The 16,919-nt window shown below is 50.6% G+C and overlaps 7 protein-coding genes across 7 annotated transcripts; 2 read left to right on the top strand and 5 right to left on the bottom strand.

Moving 5' to 3' along the window:
- Positions 1-774: 774 nt before the first annotated feature.
- Positions 775-2,846, bottom strand: N7468_003946 (chaperonin-containing T-complex subunit CCT7; the record flags this gene model as incomplete). Its single annotated transcript, XM_058473243.1, has 6 exons — positions 775-881; positions 955-1,616; positions 1,675-2,047; positions 2,125-2,461; positions 2,570-2,736; positions 2,801-2,846. The coding sequence occupies 6 exons, from the start codon at positions 2,844-2,846 to the stop codon at positions 775-777; spliced, it is 1,692 nt and encodes a 563-aa protein (XP_058332246.1).
- Positions 2,847-3,313: 467 nt separating this feature from the next.
- N7468_003945 (putative histone acetyltransferase Spt10) lies at positions 3,314-4,924 on the bottom strand (the record flags this gene model as incomplete). Its single annotated transcript, XM_058473242.1, has 2 exons — positions 3,314-4,366; positions 4,427-4,924. 2 exons carry the CDS (start codon positions 4,922-4,924, stop codon positions 3,314-3,316), a joined length of 1,551 nt encoding a protein of 516 aa, XP_058332245.1.
- Positions 4,925-5,662: 738 nt separating this feature from the next.
- On the bottom strand, positions 5,663-6,435 carry N7468_003944 (uncharacterized protein; the record flags this gene model as incomplete). Its single annotated transcript, XM_058473241.1, has 3 exons — positions 5,663-5,726; positions 5,820-6,296; positions 6,350-6,435. 3 exons carry the CDS (start codon positions 6,433-6,435, stop codon positions 5,663-5,665), a joined length of 627 nt encoding a protein of 208 aa, XP_058332244.1.
- A 656-nt stretch (positions 6,436-7,091) lies between these two features.
- N7468_003943 (MFS multidrug transporter) lies at positions 7,092-9,970 on the bottom strand (the record flags this gene model as incomplete). The annotated part of the gene is made up of 5 exons (XM_058473240.1): positions 7,092-8,154; positions 8,331-8,516; positions 9,026-9,396; positions 9,452-9,681; positions 9,736-9,970. The coding sequence occupies 5 exons, from the start codon at positions 9,968-9,970 to the stop codon at positions 7,092-7,094; spliced, it is 2,085 nt and encodes a 694-aa protein (XP_058332243.1).
- A 1,073-nt stretch (positions 9,971-11,043) lies between these two features.
- Positions 11,044-11,367, top strand: N7468_003942 (uncharacterized protein; the record flags this gene model as incomplete). Its single annotated transcript, XM_058473239.1, has 1 exon — positions 11,044-11,367. The coding sequence occupies one exon, from the start codon at positions 11,044-11,046 to the stop codon at positions 11,365-11,367; it is 324 nt and encodes a 107-aa protein (XP_058332242.1).
- Positions 11,368-11,498: 131 nt separating this feature from the next.
- Positions 11,499-12,561, bottom strand: N7468_003941 (uncharacterized protein; the record flags this gene model as incomplete). The annotated part of the gene is made up of 4 exons (XM_058473238.1): positions 11,499-11,769; positions 11,828-11,970; positions 12,035-12,364; positions 12,418-12,561. The coding sequence occupies 4 exons, from the start codon at positions 12,559-12,561 to the stop codon at positions 11,499-11,501; spliced, it is 888 nt and encodes a 295-aa protein (XP_058332241.1).
- Positions 12,562-13,497: 936 nt separating this feature from the next.
- On the top strand, positions 13,498-16,634 carry N7468_003940 (choline transport protein; the record flags this gene model as incomplete). Its single annotated transcript, XM_058473237.1, has 10 exons — positions 13,498-13,656; positions 13,712-13,782; positions 13,846-13,869; positions 13,928-14,027; positions 14,091-14,163; positions 14,217-14,594; positions 14,648-14,667; positions 14,727-15,056; positions 15,120-15,550; positions 15,977-16,634. 10 exons carry the CDS (start codon positions 13,498-13,500, stop codon positions 16,632-16,634), a joined length of 2,244 nt encoding a protein of 747 aa, XP_058332240.1.
- Positions 16,635-16,919: the final 285 nt, after the last annotated feature.

The raw sequence follows: 16,919 nt of genomic DNA, 5'->3' as shown, positions 1-16,919 counted from the left end.
AGTACTCAGTGACTAGTTATATCTCACCTGCAGGCTCAGCCCATCGGCCGCTCCGAAAGTCGCGAATCACTGCAATGTCCGGCCCAACCGAGCCGAGCCCCTCAAGCGAGGAAGAACGAAAATTGGATGGAATCTCCGCGATTATCATCAATGCTATTAGGACATGGCATACAATGCAAACACTCAGGACTCGTCGGTCCACTGAGCTGGGTTGTGGGTATTGCAGCATACACCTGACTCGCAACAGTACAGGTCGCAAAAGGTTTTGTGCATTGAAACAGGATGACCCGCGTCAGACTCGGAAGTAGCTTCGTCAAGCGTCGGATGGAGATCGTTAGATCGATAATGTCCGCAAGCAAAGGCTATGGGCAGGGTCTCCGGCCTCGTGCAGGGTTTCGCAGATGCCAAATGCTGATTGAATATCTGCGTGCTTGTACATAGAACTCTATCGCCTCAAGGGACCAGTCCATGAGAATTAGGCTTCTTAGGATGAGAGATTGACTAAAAGCTACTAAATTATTATGAACGCTACTAGTGCTCGCGAGGGCGAGACCGAAGCTCCCTCTGCTCTTCATCCATGGGAGAACTCGAGAGATGGTGAAAAGAGTCTCGAAGACTCATGGTTCTATTCTCCCTGTACGTGAGGTATTGCAACATATATTTCTCAATAGTCACACTGAAGTGGAGCCCTCTTCCCCCAGACTCGGTTCATTAAAAAAATTTTTCACTTATTTTTTCTCTGTCAGAAACCATCATAGCATGGCATAAACTCGTTCATCCACGGCGGGGCATTCCGCGCCCACGGCCCCGGAGGGCACGCTGTGCAGCACCGGGAGGGAGACCGCGTGGGGGACCACCAGGCTGGGCGGACTCTTCGTTCTCTGCAAGTTCATTAGTCAGATACGGCGTTCTGTTATCATGAAACCCTGTCCGGGTATTCGATTGGTCACTTACTGATTGTCTCGTCAACACTAAGGATAAGGCAGGCAGCCTCCACCGCGGCTTGGATGGCGTTCACCTTGACCAAAGTGGGCTCCCATACGAAAGCAAGCATGTTGTCCCGGATGCCCTCGTTGTCAAAGTCCACACCGGCCCAAACATTGTTCTTGCGGTGCTCAACACGCAAGCGGTTCAGGATGTCTGTAGCGTCGAAGCCGGCGTTGTCGCACAGCTGGCGGGGGATGACCTCCAGGGCCTTGGCAAACGCCTTGACCACAGCCTGTTGCTTGTGCGGGACATTGCGGTCCGCGTAGCCGTGCAAGTGACCGGACAGCTCCATTTCAGTAGCACCTCCACCGGCTACAATGGTGGTGTTGCGCAGAGCACGCTTAACAATCATAATAGCATCGTGCAGACTGCGCTCCACTTCGGCGATGAACTGCTCCGCACCACCACGCAGCACGAGGGTGCAGGTCTTGGCCGCAGGGCACTCGGAGAATAAGTTGAAGCGCTCTCCGCCAATCTGGCGCTCTTCGAAAGATCCGCAGGTTCCCAGGTGACGTTCCTGAATGTCGCTGCAGGTCGACTGTGTCGCGGCTCCGGTGGCCTGGCAGACTCGGTCCATGTCATCGGATGCGACACGACCAGCACAGAAGATGTCACGGTCCGCGAAGTACCTATTGAGCCGGTCATCAGTATGTGTCATTTGTATACACCGAACGGAGTAATGCTTACTGCGTAGCAAGATCACCAATGGGCAGCTTGCTGAGAACCACCTTGGCGCCGGTCTTGTAGATAGCCTCCAGCTTGTTGAAGATGATCTGCCATTCTGCATCCACGATAGCTTGGTACTCGGAGACCTGTTCGACACGGACCTCCGCATTATCCTTTTCGCTCTTGAGCTCCAGCTCGACATTCAAACACACAATCTTAGGGTTCTTGAAGGACTTAGGCTGCTGTTCGAATCCCGCGTAGGAGAAGGTCTTCTTGAAAGCGACACCGTTGACGAAGAGGGAGTCCTGGAGTCCACCACCGGTTACCTTCTTCACGCCAATCAACTTTTCATTGAGATCGTCTTGGTCAAGCGAGAGCACGGCATCAACAACCACTGAAAGAAAGAGAAGAAAAGAAACGTAATTAGCAATCCATCTCTAATTCCAAGAGTCAGTCAGGGAGGATCCTCACTCTTTGTGAAGAAATCAGAATTCCGCTTGATAAGCTTGCTGTTCATGGCTGTGCCAGCTAGCCGTCGAAGGGTCTCGATCTTCTTCTCCTCCGTGTCGGCCTCATTGAGTACGTTGACCGAAATCTCCTTAACCTTATTGACCGCCATGGCGCTGGCTCTCCGCAATCCCTTAATGATGGTCTGCGAGCTAACACCCTGCTCGACAAGGTCTCGGACCTCCTTGAGAATCTCACCAGCAAGAACGACGACTGAGGTTGTTCCGTCACCGACTTCGGCATCTTGGGAGCGGGCGATGTCTGTAAGGATACGAGCGGCGGGGTGAACAATATCGAGAAGCTATCAAGACAAAAATGAGCATGGCTTTCTCGTGGTGAAAACACAGCTGAAGAGTGGGACGAGATGCCTCTAAAGGAGACCATAGAGAAAAAAAAAGAATTCCGTTACCTTCATCACGGTGGCTCCATCGTTAGTGATAGTCTGCTTGCCATTGGCATCAACAAGCAGCAGATCACCACCGTAGGGGCCGAGAGTGCTCTTAACGGTTGACTGAACAGCGACACAGGCGTTGATGTTGGAGATAATCTGGCCCTTGCCCTGGGAAGCGTCGGTGCCTATAAAAAGCGACAATCGTTAGCGGTGGCCATCCCACACTGCTCCGGGGAAAGAATCACGGACCCTCCTTCAGCACGACAATGGTTGGTGTTTGGCCGGCGAAGGCCATGGTGAAACCTAGTAAACCGGAACCGGGAGACGAAAGGTAGGAAGCGATGGAATTAAGGAAAGGAGTTGGTGTTCCCGACCGTTCAGGGTATCGGAGGGGTTTCGCTGATCTTCGACCACCAAAATTTCCCAAAGCTGTGATTCCCCCCCAAATGCTCCGTAATGCCGGGCGGTGACCAGCTCCAGGGGCTCTACACACTGTGTGCCGTATCCGCACAGCTCAAAATACCTTCCGGAAAGATGCTGCTCGATCAGCTATATTATTTAATTATTCAGATATGCACTAATGTATTAATGTGACCCAGCTTCAGAATAACCAGCTATGCAGGTGGACGGGCAAAATGACAAATCCAAAGGCTAATTTTAGCCGCGCGACACAGAAGACCCGAGATTCTTCGAACCCCTTTTCTCAACGCCATAGAGAATACAATATATATATGAAAACACATCCATTCAATCGAGACCTGCTCAATTGAGGTCGTAGTTGCCGTCGCCAGGACTCCCATAATCATACCTAGCAAGTAAATCCGCCTCATGCTGCAGATCGTGTGCCGACGGATTCATCAATCCCAGAACCTCCTGCCGAAATGGATCGGAGCCATCATCGACCATCATCTGGTAGGCATTATTGGCGGTATGGTAGCGCATGGTGTCATCGAAGCTCATATTCATGGTTTGTGGGTTCGGTGGTGCGAAGGCACTGGCCATCGCATTCTGCTGCTGATAGCGCCGCAGTTGCTGCTGAAACTGCATGATTTGCGGATCGAGGGGCACCGGGTTGAAGCTTGCCATGGGATGTACAGTCCCGGGCGCCGGTGCAGGGGCAGTGGCTGATGGGTTCATAAACGGATCGTGGCGAGGTGAGTCATCGGGTTCTTCGTCCATGGTCTGTGGCATGTCATGCTCATGAGCGTCGTCCATTGCATCGTCGGCCACTCCTGTGTCGGCAGAGCCAGACTGTTCGTCATCCTTGAGACCAGGGATTGGAGGAGCCTTGAGTGTTTCCTTGCATTCGGGGCAGTCGCGGATGACTCGGTTGACGGTTTCTTTGATGCGTACCCAGTGGTATCTGACGGCGATGGCGGCGGTGGTTTTGTTGATACCGGCGTGTTGTCGAAGGTGAACCTCCTTGGCGATCTCGTACTGTTGTTGTGGGTCTGAAACAACTTCTTTGTCCTTAAGCATCAACTTCTCTGGCTCGCCGCCATCACCTCCCGTCAGCTTGTAATGGGTAGCTGCACTACGGAGGCGACTCTTCTCTGCGCGGTCGGCGCCACGGGGATACTTCGAGTGCTTGAGATAGTACCGAATTTTCTCAAATCGGTCTTGTGAGACGGAATCCTCGCCGTCTAAGCTAAGCCCTCGACCGTATATGATTGCGTCTACAAATTCACCGGGTTGAGATTTGAGTTGGCCTCCGCCTGGTACTCTGCCGATTCGCTTGAAGCCGAGGGAATCCCAAAGACGACACGAAGCCACGTTGGTCTCATACACCAGGTTGAACACTGCATACGTGTATCCCTGGAAGGAAAGCAAAGGTGAGATTCTGATATTTGCTCGCATGCATTAGATGTGACTCACCAAGCGAGGCGCCAATTCCAAATACGCTTCACCCATCAATCTACCAACACCTTTGTTTCGAGCAGCATCCGTGACGATAAACGTCCCATTACAGACATGACTACTTCTTCCGGGGTAATTAGGTCGAATGTGGAACCCTCCAAGACAAAGCTTAGTCCAATTGGCGCCTGCTTTATCCATGGCGTGGGTCTGTTGAACACTCTGGATCTCGCCTAGAAGCATCACTACACCAAACGTCGAGAACCAATATCGCCCGAATTGAGCAAGTGGGATCGGCTCAGACATGGCGTATGTGTCTCCCTTTTCAATTTCCTTGTTGAATTGATCAGAAAGATACTTCAGCAGAGACCTGGGGACCTCTTCTGCCGAGCCAAAAGGCATCAGGGTCGCAATGGTAACCCGATCCCGGAGCGTCACCTGCCGCGGCGCTAGAGCCACAGGATACTCTAGGTCTGGGGCCATCGAGGGCTGATCTGAGTCGCCATGGACTTCAGACATGATGGGTGGTGGGAATTGTATTGCCTAGCATACGCTGATCACGGGACTAAATACCATATCAGTCGGGACTCATTGTAGCAGTAAACTGTGGAACGGGGCGAAAAACAGAGAAGGAGGTCGAATATCATGACCATGGAGATATCAAAGCCTGGAGAAGGCTCAGGATAATTTCTGGCTTCTCCATGTCCTTGAAGTATACAGGGAATCTCTATAACTAACCTTCCGTACTGCTTCTAGAAGCTGTTGGCACTTCGAGGACCGCGTGAGTATTCTCGAGTATGGCCTCAGCGCAAATTGGTGTGCGCGACCCGGGAGCCACTGATGACTCATCATCCATATTAAGTAACGTCGATGCCTTATTTATTAGGTGAAAATGCATGTAGGCCTTATTGATGTAAACCAGACACTCCCAGTTATTGGTTTTTTCATTTATCCCCGCCGGGTCTCTGCGAGAGCACCGCTAGGACTGCTAGTACTTTGTGAGTAGCGAGCATTACATATATGATCAGTACAGAGGGATTGGACACCAGACATGACTTATGAAACTTCAGCTGTATTAGACGGACTGATATGGCACCATCATAACGGAAGATTGGCCCCAAACCAAAGACATGCACTCTTCTTTCACTGTATTTCCATTTAGATCTACCACATTACATAAACTGCGTCCAAGTGTCGCGTCCTTGGGCTTGCGACGTAGCACTATGGGCGTAAGACAAAAGCTTAGCAGATCTTCATCTAACCGCGGTCCTGGAAGAATTTACCATGAGTCTGATTAATAGGACGCTGTATTGGCAAAATCCTTGACGTTAGTCAGTTATGGGCCCGTTGCTGACAAGCCAATTGGGGGAATTGGCGTGACGGGTGCCCCGGATTCATCGAGATCAGCCTGTACCTTTGCAAGGTGGCTTCAACATTTTCCTGCTCCTTAGCAGGCCAGTAGGCTTGCAATATGTTCACTTCGTATGGAGGCAACGGAGGGTGTCCCGTTTCATAGAATCGTCGATGACAGTTGAGTTGGAGTTCGAACTCCGTGATATTCGTGCCCAGGGGCTTGAAAAAGGCCACCGTCTCGCCATCAGAAATTCGACTAATGTAACTGGGAGTTTCTCCGCCGTTGTGGGTAGTCACCTGGTACTCTTCCAGAAGTGGCCTTCCAATGAGATTGAAATGGGCTTCAGGCGCGTGGAGGACATTGTGGAGGACGATATTCTCGTTGTATTCGCGCAGCAGATTGTTTGGGTGGCTCCGAGTGGGCAGAATGACCGTACCGATTCCGACAATCCGGGTCGATTGGTTTTGAAGAGTATCTGTATAGTAAGACGAGATTGGGAGGTAGTCATCCTCAAACCACGAGAGGTTCTTGGCAACGCTTTCTGGGTTAGAAACAACAGCTTTTCCGAGGACATGACAAATGCATCTCACTGGACGTTTGCATTTGATGACCAGATCCACGGAGGACGATGCTGGACGGCCACATTTCCCCAAGACGCGGGAGTTTGGGACGCCATTTTAAAGTATTTGCCTGGGGATGAGTGGCAGAGGGTGCTAAAGATAGAAATGACAGAGTGAGCGTGGAAGATGGAGAAGAGAGAACGACTCTCGACGCGCTCTAAGGCTGCTCGACAGCAACAACAGAAAAACAGTCTCAACCACGAAAAGTCTGTCTCATCTCTTGTTTTCAGATGAAATGATAGGTCATCCGCTGTACTGGCAGCCTTGTATCGCCGAAAAGCCCGTGGCTCTTCTACTATACAAGTAGCTTCGTGTGACAAGTCGTTCCTATTCAACTGGAATGGTACTAGAGCGTCCGTAGCAAATTGTCCTTGGTTATTATAATAACCTGGGTCACACTCTTTCCGTTTGGGCAACACTTCTGCAGTGGCCAGTAGAGCTTCCAAGGTTCAAACTTGGGTGACCGTCAGCACAACTCCCTTGACGCGCTTACTTTGGCAACTATGGAAATGGAGAATGATATAGGTCAGCGTACTGCGGACTCGAGCATCGTGTGGATTATCATATTCTCGCTCATTTAGATCATTCCACGATCATATCACGGGCACCCTTCGCCTTCAGTTTCTTGCTGAATCGGATCAGTAAAAGCGGCATTGGCGCGAAAACCAGCACCAGTAAAGCAATGAGGGTTCCACCCCAACCGTACCCCAGATTATCGAAAATGGGGGGGGCCCACCAAAGGTAAAAATGCCGCTGTTGCATTCCTTAGCACGAGCATCGCACTAACTGCGCTCGAAGCGTATATTCCGAAAGAAGAGATGATATAAGCCTGGACACAAATGCTGTTGATTGCAAGAGTGAGGCCAATCATCCCGGTCCCGATAATGGGGACCACGTATTGAACGTGGAAGTGAACGGTCCAGCCGAAGACTAGGAAGCCACCGCACATCAGTAGACAGGCGAAGGAAACAGGCGCTAAGCGCTGCTCAGCATCGAACTCTTGTCCTTCCCTCCGGCTCTTTACAAAACGAATGTATCGGTCGAGGACCCATCCACACAGAAGTGCGCCGCAAACGAGTCCCAGGCATAAACCTAGGAAACTAAGACCCGACGCCCCCTCAGAGAACCCGTACTGAGACTGGAAGACAGGGGCGATCGTTGTCATAATGAGGTAGACGAACCCATACACAATGCTTATGTAGAATGTGATCAAGGCCAGTAAAGGGAATCTGAACAGCAGGTGAAGCGGGCGGATTGCGGTGCTCCATAATCGTTTCCCCGTCGACTCATCTGCCTTGTCGTATTTTGAACGGATGTTTTCATTTCCGCTCTCAAGCGCGAGTCTCCTAGCTTTGCGTTTGAGGATAGTCACCTTGTAAGTCTCCCGGTAGATTGCCAGAAGCAATACGGATAGGACCCCAGATACGATGGTTGGAAACCAGAAAGCCCATCGCCAGCCTGCTCTCTCGCCGAGGTATGATCCGATGATAGGCCCAATGACTGGTCCAATAGCACCTGTCAGAGACATGACGGAGACCGCGCGCCCACACTGGTCTTCTGTGAATAGGTCTTTCACAATGCCAGATCCGATGGAATTTATTGCGGTGACTGACCCGCTGAGGAAGCGGAAGGCGATAAGCATCTGAATGCTGGTACTTAGAGACGTCCCCACGAGGAAGGCGAAGAACAGCAGGTTGGCAACGTGAAGAACCCATTGTCGACCATATTGCTCAGAAAGAGGCCCCCCACATGAGAGGAGCGACAATTTCACCAAGCTCCCATATCGAAACAATCAGGGTACGGTACAGAGAATTATCCGAATGAAACTCAGCTAGAATCGATGGCGAGACAGGCGCTGCTATAATTGTGCATAACTGGCTGGTATAGAGAAATTTGTTAGTACCTTATAGCAAAAGTGAGATAGCTGGAGGCATAATCGGTCAGCACATACATTATCGTGCTGAGAAGAGCTGTCAGAACGACAATAAACCACTTGTAGGTGTTGGACCAGTTGAGGGGATTCAATGGGTCGTTTTCGACGAAGTCTACTATCTCGGGCGTGGACAAGCTGTCTGACTCTGGCTTAACACTGCCTTCTTCTAAATAAGCTGACTTCTGCTGGGACTGCTCCATGGCCCTTAGCAAGGTAGCGACTCTTCATCGGAGATGGACAGACCACGGAGCTGGTAAGGGCAGCAATTGCGTATAAAACAGCACACCAGGTGTAGCGATAAGACGGAGGAAGAGGGGAATAGCGATAAGTGCTGATCATCTACGGAGTCCCACGTCCACAATACTAGCGACTTGGACTTCACTTCTATTGGATGGTCCCACGTTGACCAGGGATTCTCAGGGCCGATCAGGGCAGTCGGCGGCCCCGCCTCTGCACCTTAGGTTACATCCTTTGGGCTTCGTATCTACTACTAGGGCCGATCATTACTCCACTCAAGGAAGAAAAAACAAAGAACCATATTCTGTACACTACGTAGCGGGCGTAACTGTAAGCACTAACAATTGGTCCGCGGGTTCGCCAGACAGACCCGCTGTGGCGCCAACAGCCGGGGGCCACCTGGGGCCGCCGGGGGGCTCGCAGTCCCACTGGGGCAACTTTCTCCCTTTGTTCCAGCCCCTCCTGGATCCACTCACTCGCTGAAGGGATCAGCAAAGTGGCCATGTTCCTTGAAATATTGGTCCATGGTGTCATAGTGCTCGCTATCGCGGGGGCAGAAAGCGTATCGCTCGATGCTGTGGACAATCGTCTTGTAGTCGGTGAGTCGTTTGTAGCAGGCGTTGCGCTCGGGGGCCTGGGTCCATTCCACAAGCTTGTCAAAGTTCTTGCAGTGCATATTCTGGTTCTCGCCGCCGCCGTTGAGGAGCTCGAGGGAGGGCATGGGGGTGTCGTCTGCCTTGCACATCAGGTCTTGGCGCAGGGTATCTAGGCAGTGCTCGATGTGCCCGGGGGGAATAGAACCCTCCTCTCCGGCCCAGAGCTCGTGGTATGTTTTGCGCATGACTTTCTGGAAATACGTTTAGTGGTAGTTCGGAAAGGTATCTGTGGAAGGACCAACTGACCAAACAGTGCATTTGATGGAACACTTTCACGAAGTAAATGTTTCGGTTAGAGTCCCATGGGAATTGCCAGGACTCAGGCAGCCCAAGGCTTGCCTGTTCCTCCTTCGTTGGCGCAATGACCATAGGGTCGATGCTTAAACCCTCCCATGCCTCGTTCGCCTCGGTCAGGTTGTGCGATGTATATTTAGTGTGATGCGTGTATGGAACTTCAACATCGTATCCGAGCCCCGCTATAACACTAGTCAATACCTTGCAGTTGAATATGGCTTGTAAAAGTGCCTTACTGTATGGTGACTTTTGTGATGAGAATATCTCATGGACATCTGATCCCGGACTGGAGATGCTGCTCCGCAGCTCCTCGTAGCATTGCCAGCCCCAAACGAGCGTGAATGATAGGACAAGAACGAGAAGACCTAGAATCCGTGTTGACCATAACTGGACCTTTGAAGGTCGCTGTAGGACAACTGGATACTGGGCCTCATCATCGCTGGCCGTTTCAATCTTTTGATATGAGTGCATATTGAACAGTGAGATGCTTGTTCGAAGTCTAGATGGGGAACCGAAGACTTCAGCGTGTCCTTAAAATTCGGGATCAGCAACACGCCTCTTTTGTCACGTTGGCTACAAGGTAGCGTCGGAATCCGCGCTTAATAGGGAATCAAACGGGAGGAGCTATTTCCTACTATCGGGGTTTGCTGTGTTATTCTGTGCTTCATGTGAGTTCAATCCTTCGTCGTTTTCTGGGCAATACGCAAGACCCATAGTGGCATTTGATAGCTTGAAAAGATACTGAGAGCGAATCAAAACTATTGCATTGGGCGTGTGGTGTTGCATCGAGTGCGCGGCTTTGCCGCCAACAGCTGCTGATCTTCCGTCGATCTCTGGCCAACAGCTTCCCACTTACGAGTAAACCCAACGGCCCCCACGCTTACCTGCAAATAAACTTTCTGAAGCGCTAAGTTCTGCAGAATTGCTCCACTTGGTCTCGGAGACCCTCAATTTGGTCTCTGTGAGGTGAATTGCCGGCCTAGGGCCAATAGAATCGACCACAGAGCACAGCCCGTACCCAGATACCAACCTGTAACTAGCTGTAACCGCAGGCATCCGGTGATAAACCATTGTATGGAGTAAATCGCCAGGGATTGTTATCCTTCGGTTGATATCGGGTTACATGCATTTCGAAGTGATTGCCGAGTGGATTCAACACTGACAGAACAGGTAAATCTTACCCAGAAACTTCCTCTTCCGTGCAGAATGCCTTAAGATTGAATCCTGAAGGAACGCCTTGCCGCTGATCAACGTTCTCCATCCGTTGATTCAGGCATGACTTCCTGTCGGTGGGGTCTTATTGGCAAGCCGATACTGCTGTTACGTGTACCAGAACCTAGTACAAGGCCTTCGCTGTTCTACTAAGAGCACATATTTTTCTCGAGAACTTGTTCCTATCAACTTGAAGACATCTTCTAAGACTTCCCGCAAACTCTACTCTTCCATAATAATTTAGGCGTATAGAAGCTATATTGAGGTGAGAACAGTCTTTGAATCACTCGACACTCCAACTTTATTGTCGACTAATTGATCTTTAAGTCAACATGCGTTCCTCCATTCTCCTCAGCTTGGCGTTTACGACTACCGTCTTCGCTCGACCCGTCCCTGTCGATGAAGTCGAAGCCAGAAACCTTGCCATCGGTCCCGCCATCGACGTCGCCGCCATCAATAAGCGTGAAGAGGTTGAAGCGCGGAACCCAAACATTGGGCCTGCGATTGATGTTGCTGCTATCAACAAGAGAGATATCGAGGCGCGAAACCCAAACATCGGGCCTGCGATCGACGTTGCTGCTATCAACAAGAGGGACGAGGTTGTCGCTCGAGACCCTATTATTGGACCTGCGCTCGACGTTGCTTCTATAAACTAGAAAGATTCCTAAGTTTGACGTATTGAAATGATCATTGCCATGTTTTAGTGGAGGGCCTGTTTTGAATGGAGGACCAACTAGCAGAGACTAAATGCAAATAAATATTGGGAATCATATTATTCTATATTTAGCTAATGCTGGCTTCTTATCGGACTCTTCAATGTCGTGCGGGCCCCAGAATCTGTAAGTTTTGTCTTCGAGTCCATCTCATGGAGACGGAGCATTCCACTCGGGAAAGATTCCAAGAAATCACGCAAGTGTGGGATCGATGCGGAAATGATGGTTACTGTTTGCAGGACCTGGCCGCACATCGCCCATGGCCAAAGTTGTAGCTGAAGATCGCAACCGCGCGCATAGAATGCTTGGCTGTAGTTCAATTGAACAGCGGTGACACCGATATCTCTGTATATAGCAGCTCGTCAGAATATATCGATGCCATCATTGAAATTTCAAGACTTACACCACTCTAGCGCTGAAGCAGGCGATGACTATGGCCTGGGTCCAAAATGCCATGTGAAGGCGCGAGACCACAAAGACGACCGTCCCGAGCATCAAAGCTTCGATGAGAATATTTGTCGCACCCCAGTATCTCCACAGAGCAGCCTGTTGAACACGTTAGACCATTTCAGGACGACTTTCCCTTCTTTTGACCAAGAACTCAACTTACAACATCAATGCAGGACCCATGTGCCAAATCCCAGACATTGGGCGCAGAACACTGGGCTGCTGTTGCCACCATCATCGATGCAGTCCAGAGACCGAGGACGGTTGTAATTGAGATGATGATTCTCTTCAACTTATTGGGCGACAAGAGAAGGGCGAACAACGCAACCAAGGAAAGCTTTCCGAGGCCGAGGGTGAGCGCTTGAAGTATCTCAACGGTATAGAAAGCTTTCTGCATCGCAGACAGCGAACCACCTGAACAAGCTTTGGGCGATTTACCCAGGCCATAGGTAGCCGCAAAAGAGACAGCGACGCATGCGCCAATGTTAGAAGCCTACGTTGAATGTCAGCATAGCTCCTTTCCGGGGCATAGAGAGGCGGCAGTACCAGAGCGCTGAAAAGGAGCGTGAAGCTGAGCCATTTTCTTCTTAGTAAATGCCTACTTGCTAGCAGACTTGTGACAAAAGCCCCTGCTGACACTATTGCCAGGAACCAGCTGACGATCTTGACAGCAGCAGTATGATCCTCCATTGTTGCGTTTTAGAACACAAAGCACTTTCTGCTTCGCAGAGACAATGCAGGTACTAGGAGCAACTTCCAAGATTTAGCTAACGAGAAATTGCCACCAATATAACAGTACTAAGCACGGGTTCGGTGCCAAGGGTTTCCTCCGATGGGTATGTCCTGATCGAGGCGATCAGTTCTAAACACATTTAGGCTTGGGGTACATCCAGCGTTAGCTCCTGCAGATCTTCAAGCCATACTCCCATGTTGGATAATAGTCAAGCGCCCTTTATGTAGCACTGAGCTGTTGGGGCCAAGCAGGAAACTCTAAATCTAGCAAGGCCGACGGCGATCTTCAACATCGGAAGATCGGGAACAAACTGCGTATACGGCCGGTTCGTAAGTCCGTGTGATGATCCAATACGTGCCGGGCGAAGGTGGCTGCGTCGGGTGGGGAATGTTGCATACTGGCCCCCAAAGCTTGGGGCCCCCAAAGACCGGGGCCCCCGTGGTATGGCTCATTTAATACCCGCAATGGTACATCAACAACCCTTTTTAACCTGCATGTGGGCGTATCGGAAATACCGTATCTCGTACTTCGTCCCCTCGTCATGAGTAAACTACGACACTTTGCATATTCACTAGCCAACTATGGAAATTCAAGGGGGCTTTTCCGTCGGTTGGAGCAGACCTTTTTTGGGGTAAATCTTGCTCAAATACCCCGAACAATTTCTTCGTCATTTTTCAATGAAGTGCAGACGCCCGATCTGCTTTGTTATCGCAATCGAGCTAGCTGCACACACCAATGGGAGCTTTATAAAACAGACCAGAAAAATCACATGGGGTCCTAGAGATTTAAGGGGCATTTTTGTTTTATCTGCATGCGTCGAGCGAGCATTTCCGCGTGGCTGTCTCTAGTATTTCACTCCCTGACATTGTCATCATTGCTGGTGGCCTGCAAAGATGGATATGGAAATGCGCAGTTTAGGCCCAGCCGACAGCCGTTCTGGCTCGGTTGTTGGCGGCGGCAAGACCCCTGTTACCTCCACTAAAGCTAGTGGAGACACAAGAGATCGCGATGCCTACGAACTTGCCAGGGCAGGCAAGAAGGATGTTTTGAAGGTAAGAAATCCCTGTGCATCGGTCCTCATAGACTGGATGGCTCATTGCTCTGCAGCGAAGATTCAGTTTGACAAGTACGATCGGGTTTACTTGTAGCTTGATGCTAACGTGGGAAGCTATTATGATGTGAATTCCCCCTTCCACGGTTGACTGTCCTTGTCTAACAAATCTTGTCTAACAAATATCTAGGAACTTATCAGTAGGCCTCGAAAAGTAGGTTGCTTTTCCAGAGGGCACTATCGTCTTGGGTGATTGACTAACCAATTCCCAGCGGAGGTCCGGCTGGTTTAGTATACGGATTCATAGGAGTCTGGATTGGCTTCATCAGCGTTGTCACTGTCCTGGGAGAGCTGGCAAGCATGATGCCTGCGGTAAGGAGCCCCCATGGGGTATCTACAATTTCCAAAGCCGCCTGGTTCTAATTCGCAATCTAGGCTGGTGGGCAGTATCATTGGACGGCGATTCTGGCTCCTCAGTCCGCTAAAAGATTCCTGAGCTACATCACCGGTTTGTATTCAATCGTACCCTTGTCTGAGGCTATTTGGTCTCAATGATGTTAGGCTGTATTTGTGTCGTCGCATGGATAGCTGCGCCCACGGCAGCCATTTATTTGGCTAGCAGCGTTCTTCAAACCACCATCGCGACGAACATTCCGAGCTACGAGCCAAAAGGATGGCAGGTCACACTCATCATGTGGGCTGTGCTGGCCGTCATTACGACTATGAGCACGATCCTGGGCATGGTCTTGCCAGTTATTGAAGTATTCATCTTATTCATCCATGTGTTCGGGTTCTTTGCCGTCTTGATCCCAGTCTTATATCTGGGCCCACGATCAAGCACCAAGGCTGTCTGGTCGACATCGTTTGAGCTTGGTGGGTGGAATGATATCACATTGGCGACATTTATTGGGATGAAAGGAGCAGTCGCGTCTTTCCTCGGTAAGATCCGATTCATGACTCGCGGCAGAACTTTGGACTAATTTCTTATGCAGGGACGGATGGCGCTGTCCACGTATGTAATTAAATGGGAAAAACTCATCCGTGATATCCCTTCGCTAACATCCTCTTTAGATGGCTGAAGAAGTGGCAAATAGTAGCACTGTGGTTCCACACTCTATGATTGCGGCAATCCTCATCAACGGCGGCCTCGCTTTCGGTGTCATGCTGACCTTCCTCTATGCCGCTGGAGATATCATGAGCATATTGAAGTCCAGCTCTCCCTACCCCTTCATTCAAATTATTGAGAACGCAACGCAGAGCAAGAGCGCGGCAGTCGTGCTTTCTAGCATGGTCTGTGTATTGCAAGCTTGTGCCGGGCTTGCTGGTGTTGCATCTGGCGCTCGTATGCTTTGGTCATTCTCTCGTGAACAGGCCGTACCTGGATGGCAATGGGTTAGCCAGGTAACCCTTCCAACCCCAATTCTTTGCACATGAATGGCCGTCTAATAACGCGTTACTCGACAGGTCAGCAAGCGGTTTTCGATCCCCATTCACAGCACGCTTGTGGTTGTCATCTGTTCGAGCCTCCTGAGTCTGATCAACATTGGATCTGAGACGGTCCTCAACATCGTCCTCTCACTGGTCCTGCAGGCATTTTTCTCATCTTACATTATTTCCCTCTCATTACTTCTGTATCGCAGATTGAGAGGAGAAATCATGGAAAACGGCCCCGATGTGCCGAAGGAGATTGTCGCTTGGGGTCCATTCCGAGTAAAAGGCTGGCTTGGAGTCGCAAACAATATTTTTGCGATAGTGTTCTCGGTGATCATGATGTTTTTCGGAAGCTGGCCAGCAACAAAGCACCCGGCGCCTGAGCAGGTCAATTACAGTATAGCTATCTTTGTAGGGTGGACGCTACTTTTTGTACTATACTACCTGTTCTGGGCGAAGAAACGGTACCAGGGGGTGATCGTGGAGGCCTAGGTGGAGGCCGAGGTGGATGCCCAGGTGGAGAGGCCTAGTGGCTAAAATGTGGATCGGACCAGATAAGCCGTAGACAAAGAAATACTACGCTAATGCTCTATTTGATCAATTTTCTAATTAACATAGTTAATCCTTGTCAATTATTTAAGCATTCGAGCCCTGCAATGTATTTAAGCCCCGCCTCGGCCCCTTCAAGCCCGATCTACCCCTCTCCAACCCTCACCATGGCTGATTCGCAATTCGAAGTAAAAGTAGTCCCAACCAAAGAGGAATACACCCGCCTGCTCGAGTGCCTGTGGAGCGCCAATTCCCAACCTTACAAGTAAATCTCCCCGAGTCGACCTTACCAAAAGTCATATTTCTCGTCAAGTGCAGGTTGTATCTAACCCCTCTGCTAGCCCCATTTGGACTGCCGTGCACCCTTGCAACGGCCACACGCCCGAAGACCGCGCCCGCGACTTTGCTCTGGACGCTGACATCCGCTGGGCCGCCAGCCAAAAGAACCCAGCTTCCACGCTCATCTATGCCATCGACAAAGAAACGGGCGAGGTAGCTGGCGGCTGCGAGTGGCTCATCTTCCATGAAAATCCGTTTCCCAATGGCCCCCAGCCCATGAAATGCACCTGGTACCCTGCCGGGAGCGAGCGAGCGGAGTATGCGGAGCGAATGCTCAACCAGGCCTTCTTCGCGCGCCAGGCATGGTTTCAGCGCCCGCACGCCGGGGTGAATGCGATGGGGGTGCATCCGAAGTATCGCCGCCGTGGAGTCGGTCGCTTACTTATGGAGTGGGGCCATAAGATCATCGATCCCTTGGGGTATGAGAGCTTTACTGAGGGGAGTCCGATAGGTCGCTGGTTGTATGAGCAGTACGGGTACCGGCGGGTAATGGGGCTGCATGTGGATTTTGATAAGCCGAATCCAAGTGATGAGTGGCGTCGCTTGATGCATGAATGTAAAGCACCTGGAATTCTGCTCCTCTGGAGACCTCCGCGGGGAGAATGGACTGAAAAAGTGCCAACTGGTCCGTGGGCTGTCACTCCTGAGACGTTTAAATAGGCCCAGTGTTGAATAGATGACATGGCGGTTAGACGGAGTTTCTGAATGATAGAAGTACAATCGAAGACTGATGCAGGTTAGGTCGGCTCGGCTTTCAAGAACTTAAAGATAATAGTATGCATGTTGACGTCAAGACAGATGAAGTCGCTCGCAGATTAGCCGTAGGTCAACATATTGTATTGGGATGATGAGTACGAACCACCTCAACCAGAAATTTGATTATCTAAACGAGTCGTAACTAACTGGGAGCACGGGATTCGAATGGCATAGATCTTTCAAGTGCCT

This window comes from Penicillium chermesinum, assembly GCF_028974085.1.
Source record: "Penicillium chermesinum strain IBT 19713 chromosome Unknown utg000003l:1.0-5111272.0:1.0-5115320.0, whole genome shotgun sequence".
Taxonomy (NCBI): domain Eukaryota; kingdom Fungi; phylum Ascomycota; class Eurotiomycetes; order Eurotiales; family Aspergillaceae; genus Penicillium; species Penicillium chermesinum.
This window is presented reverse-complemented; position numbering and strand designations above follow the sequence as displayed.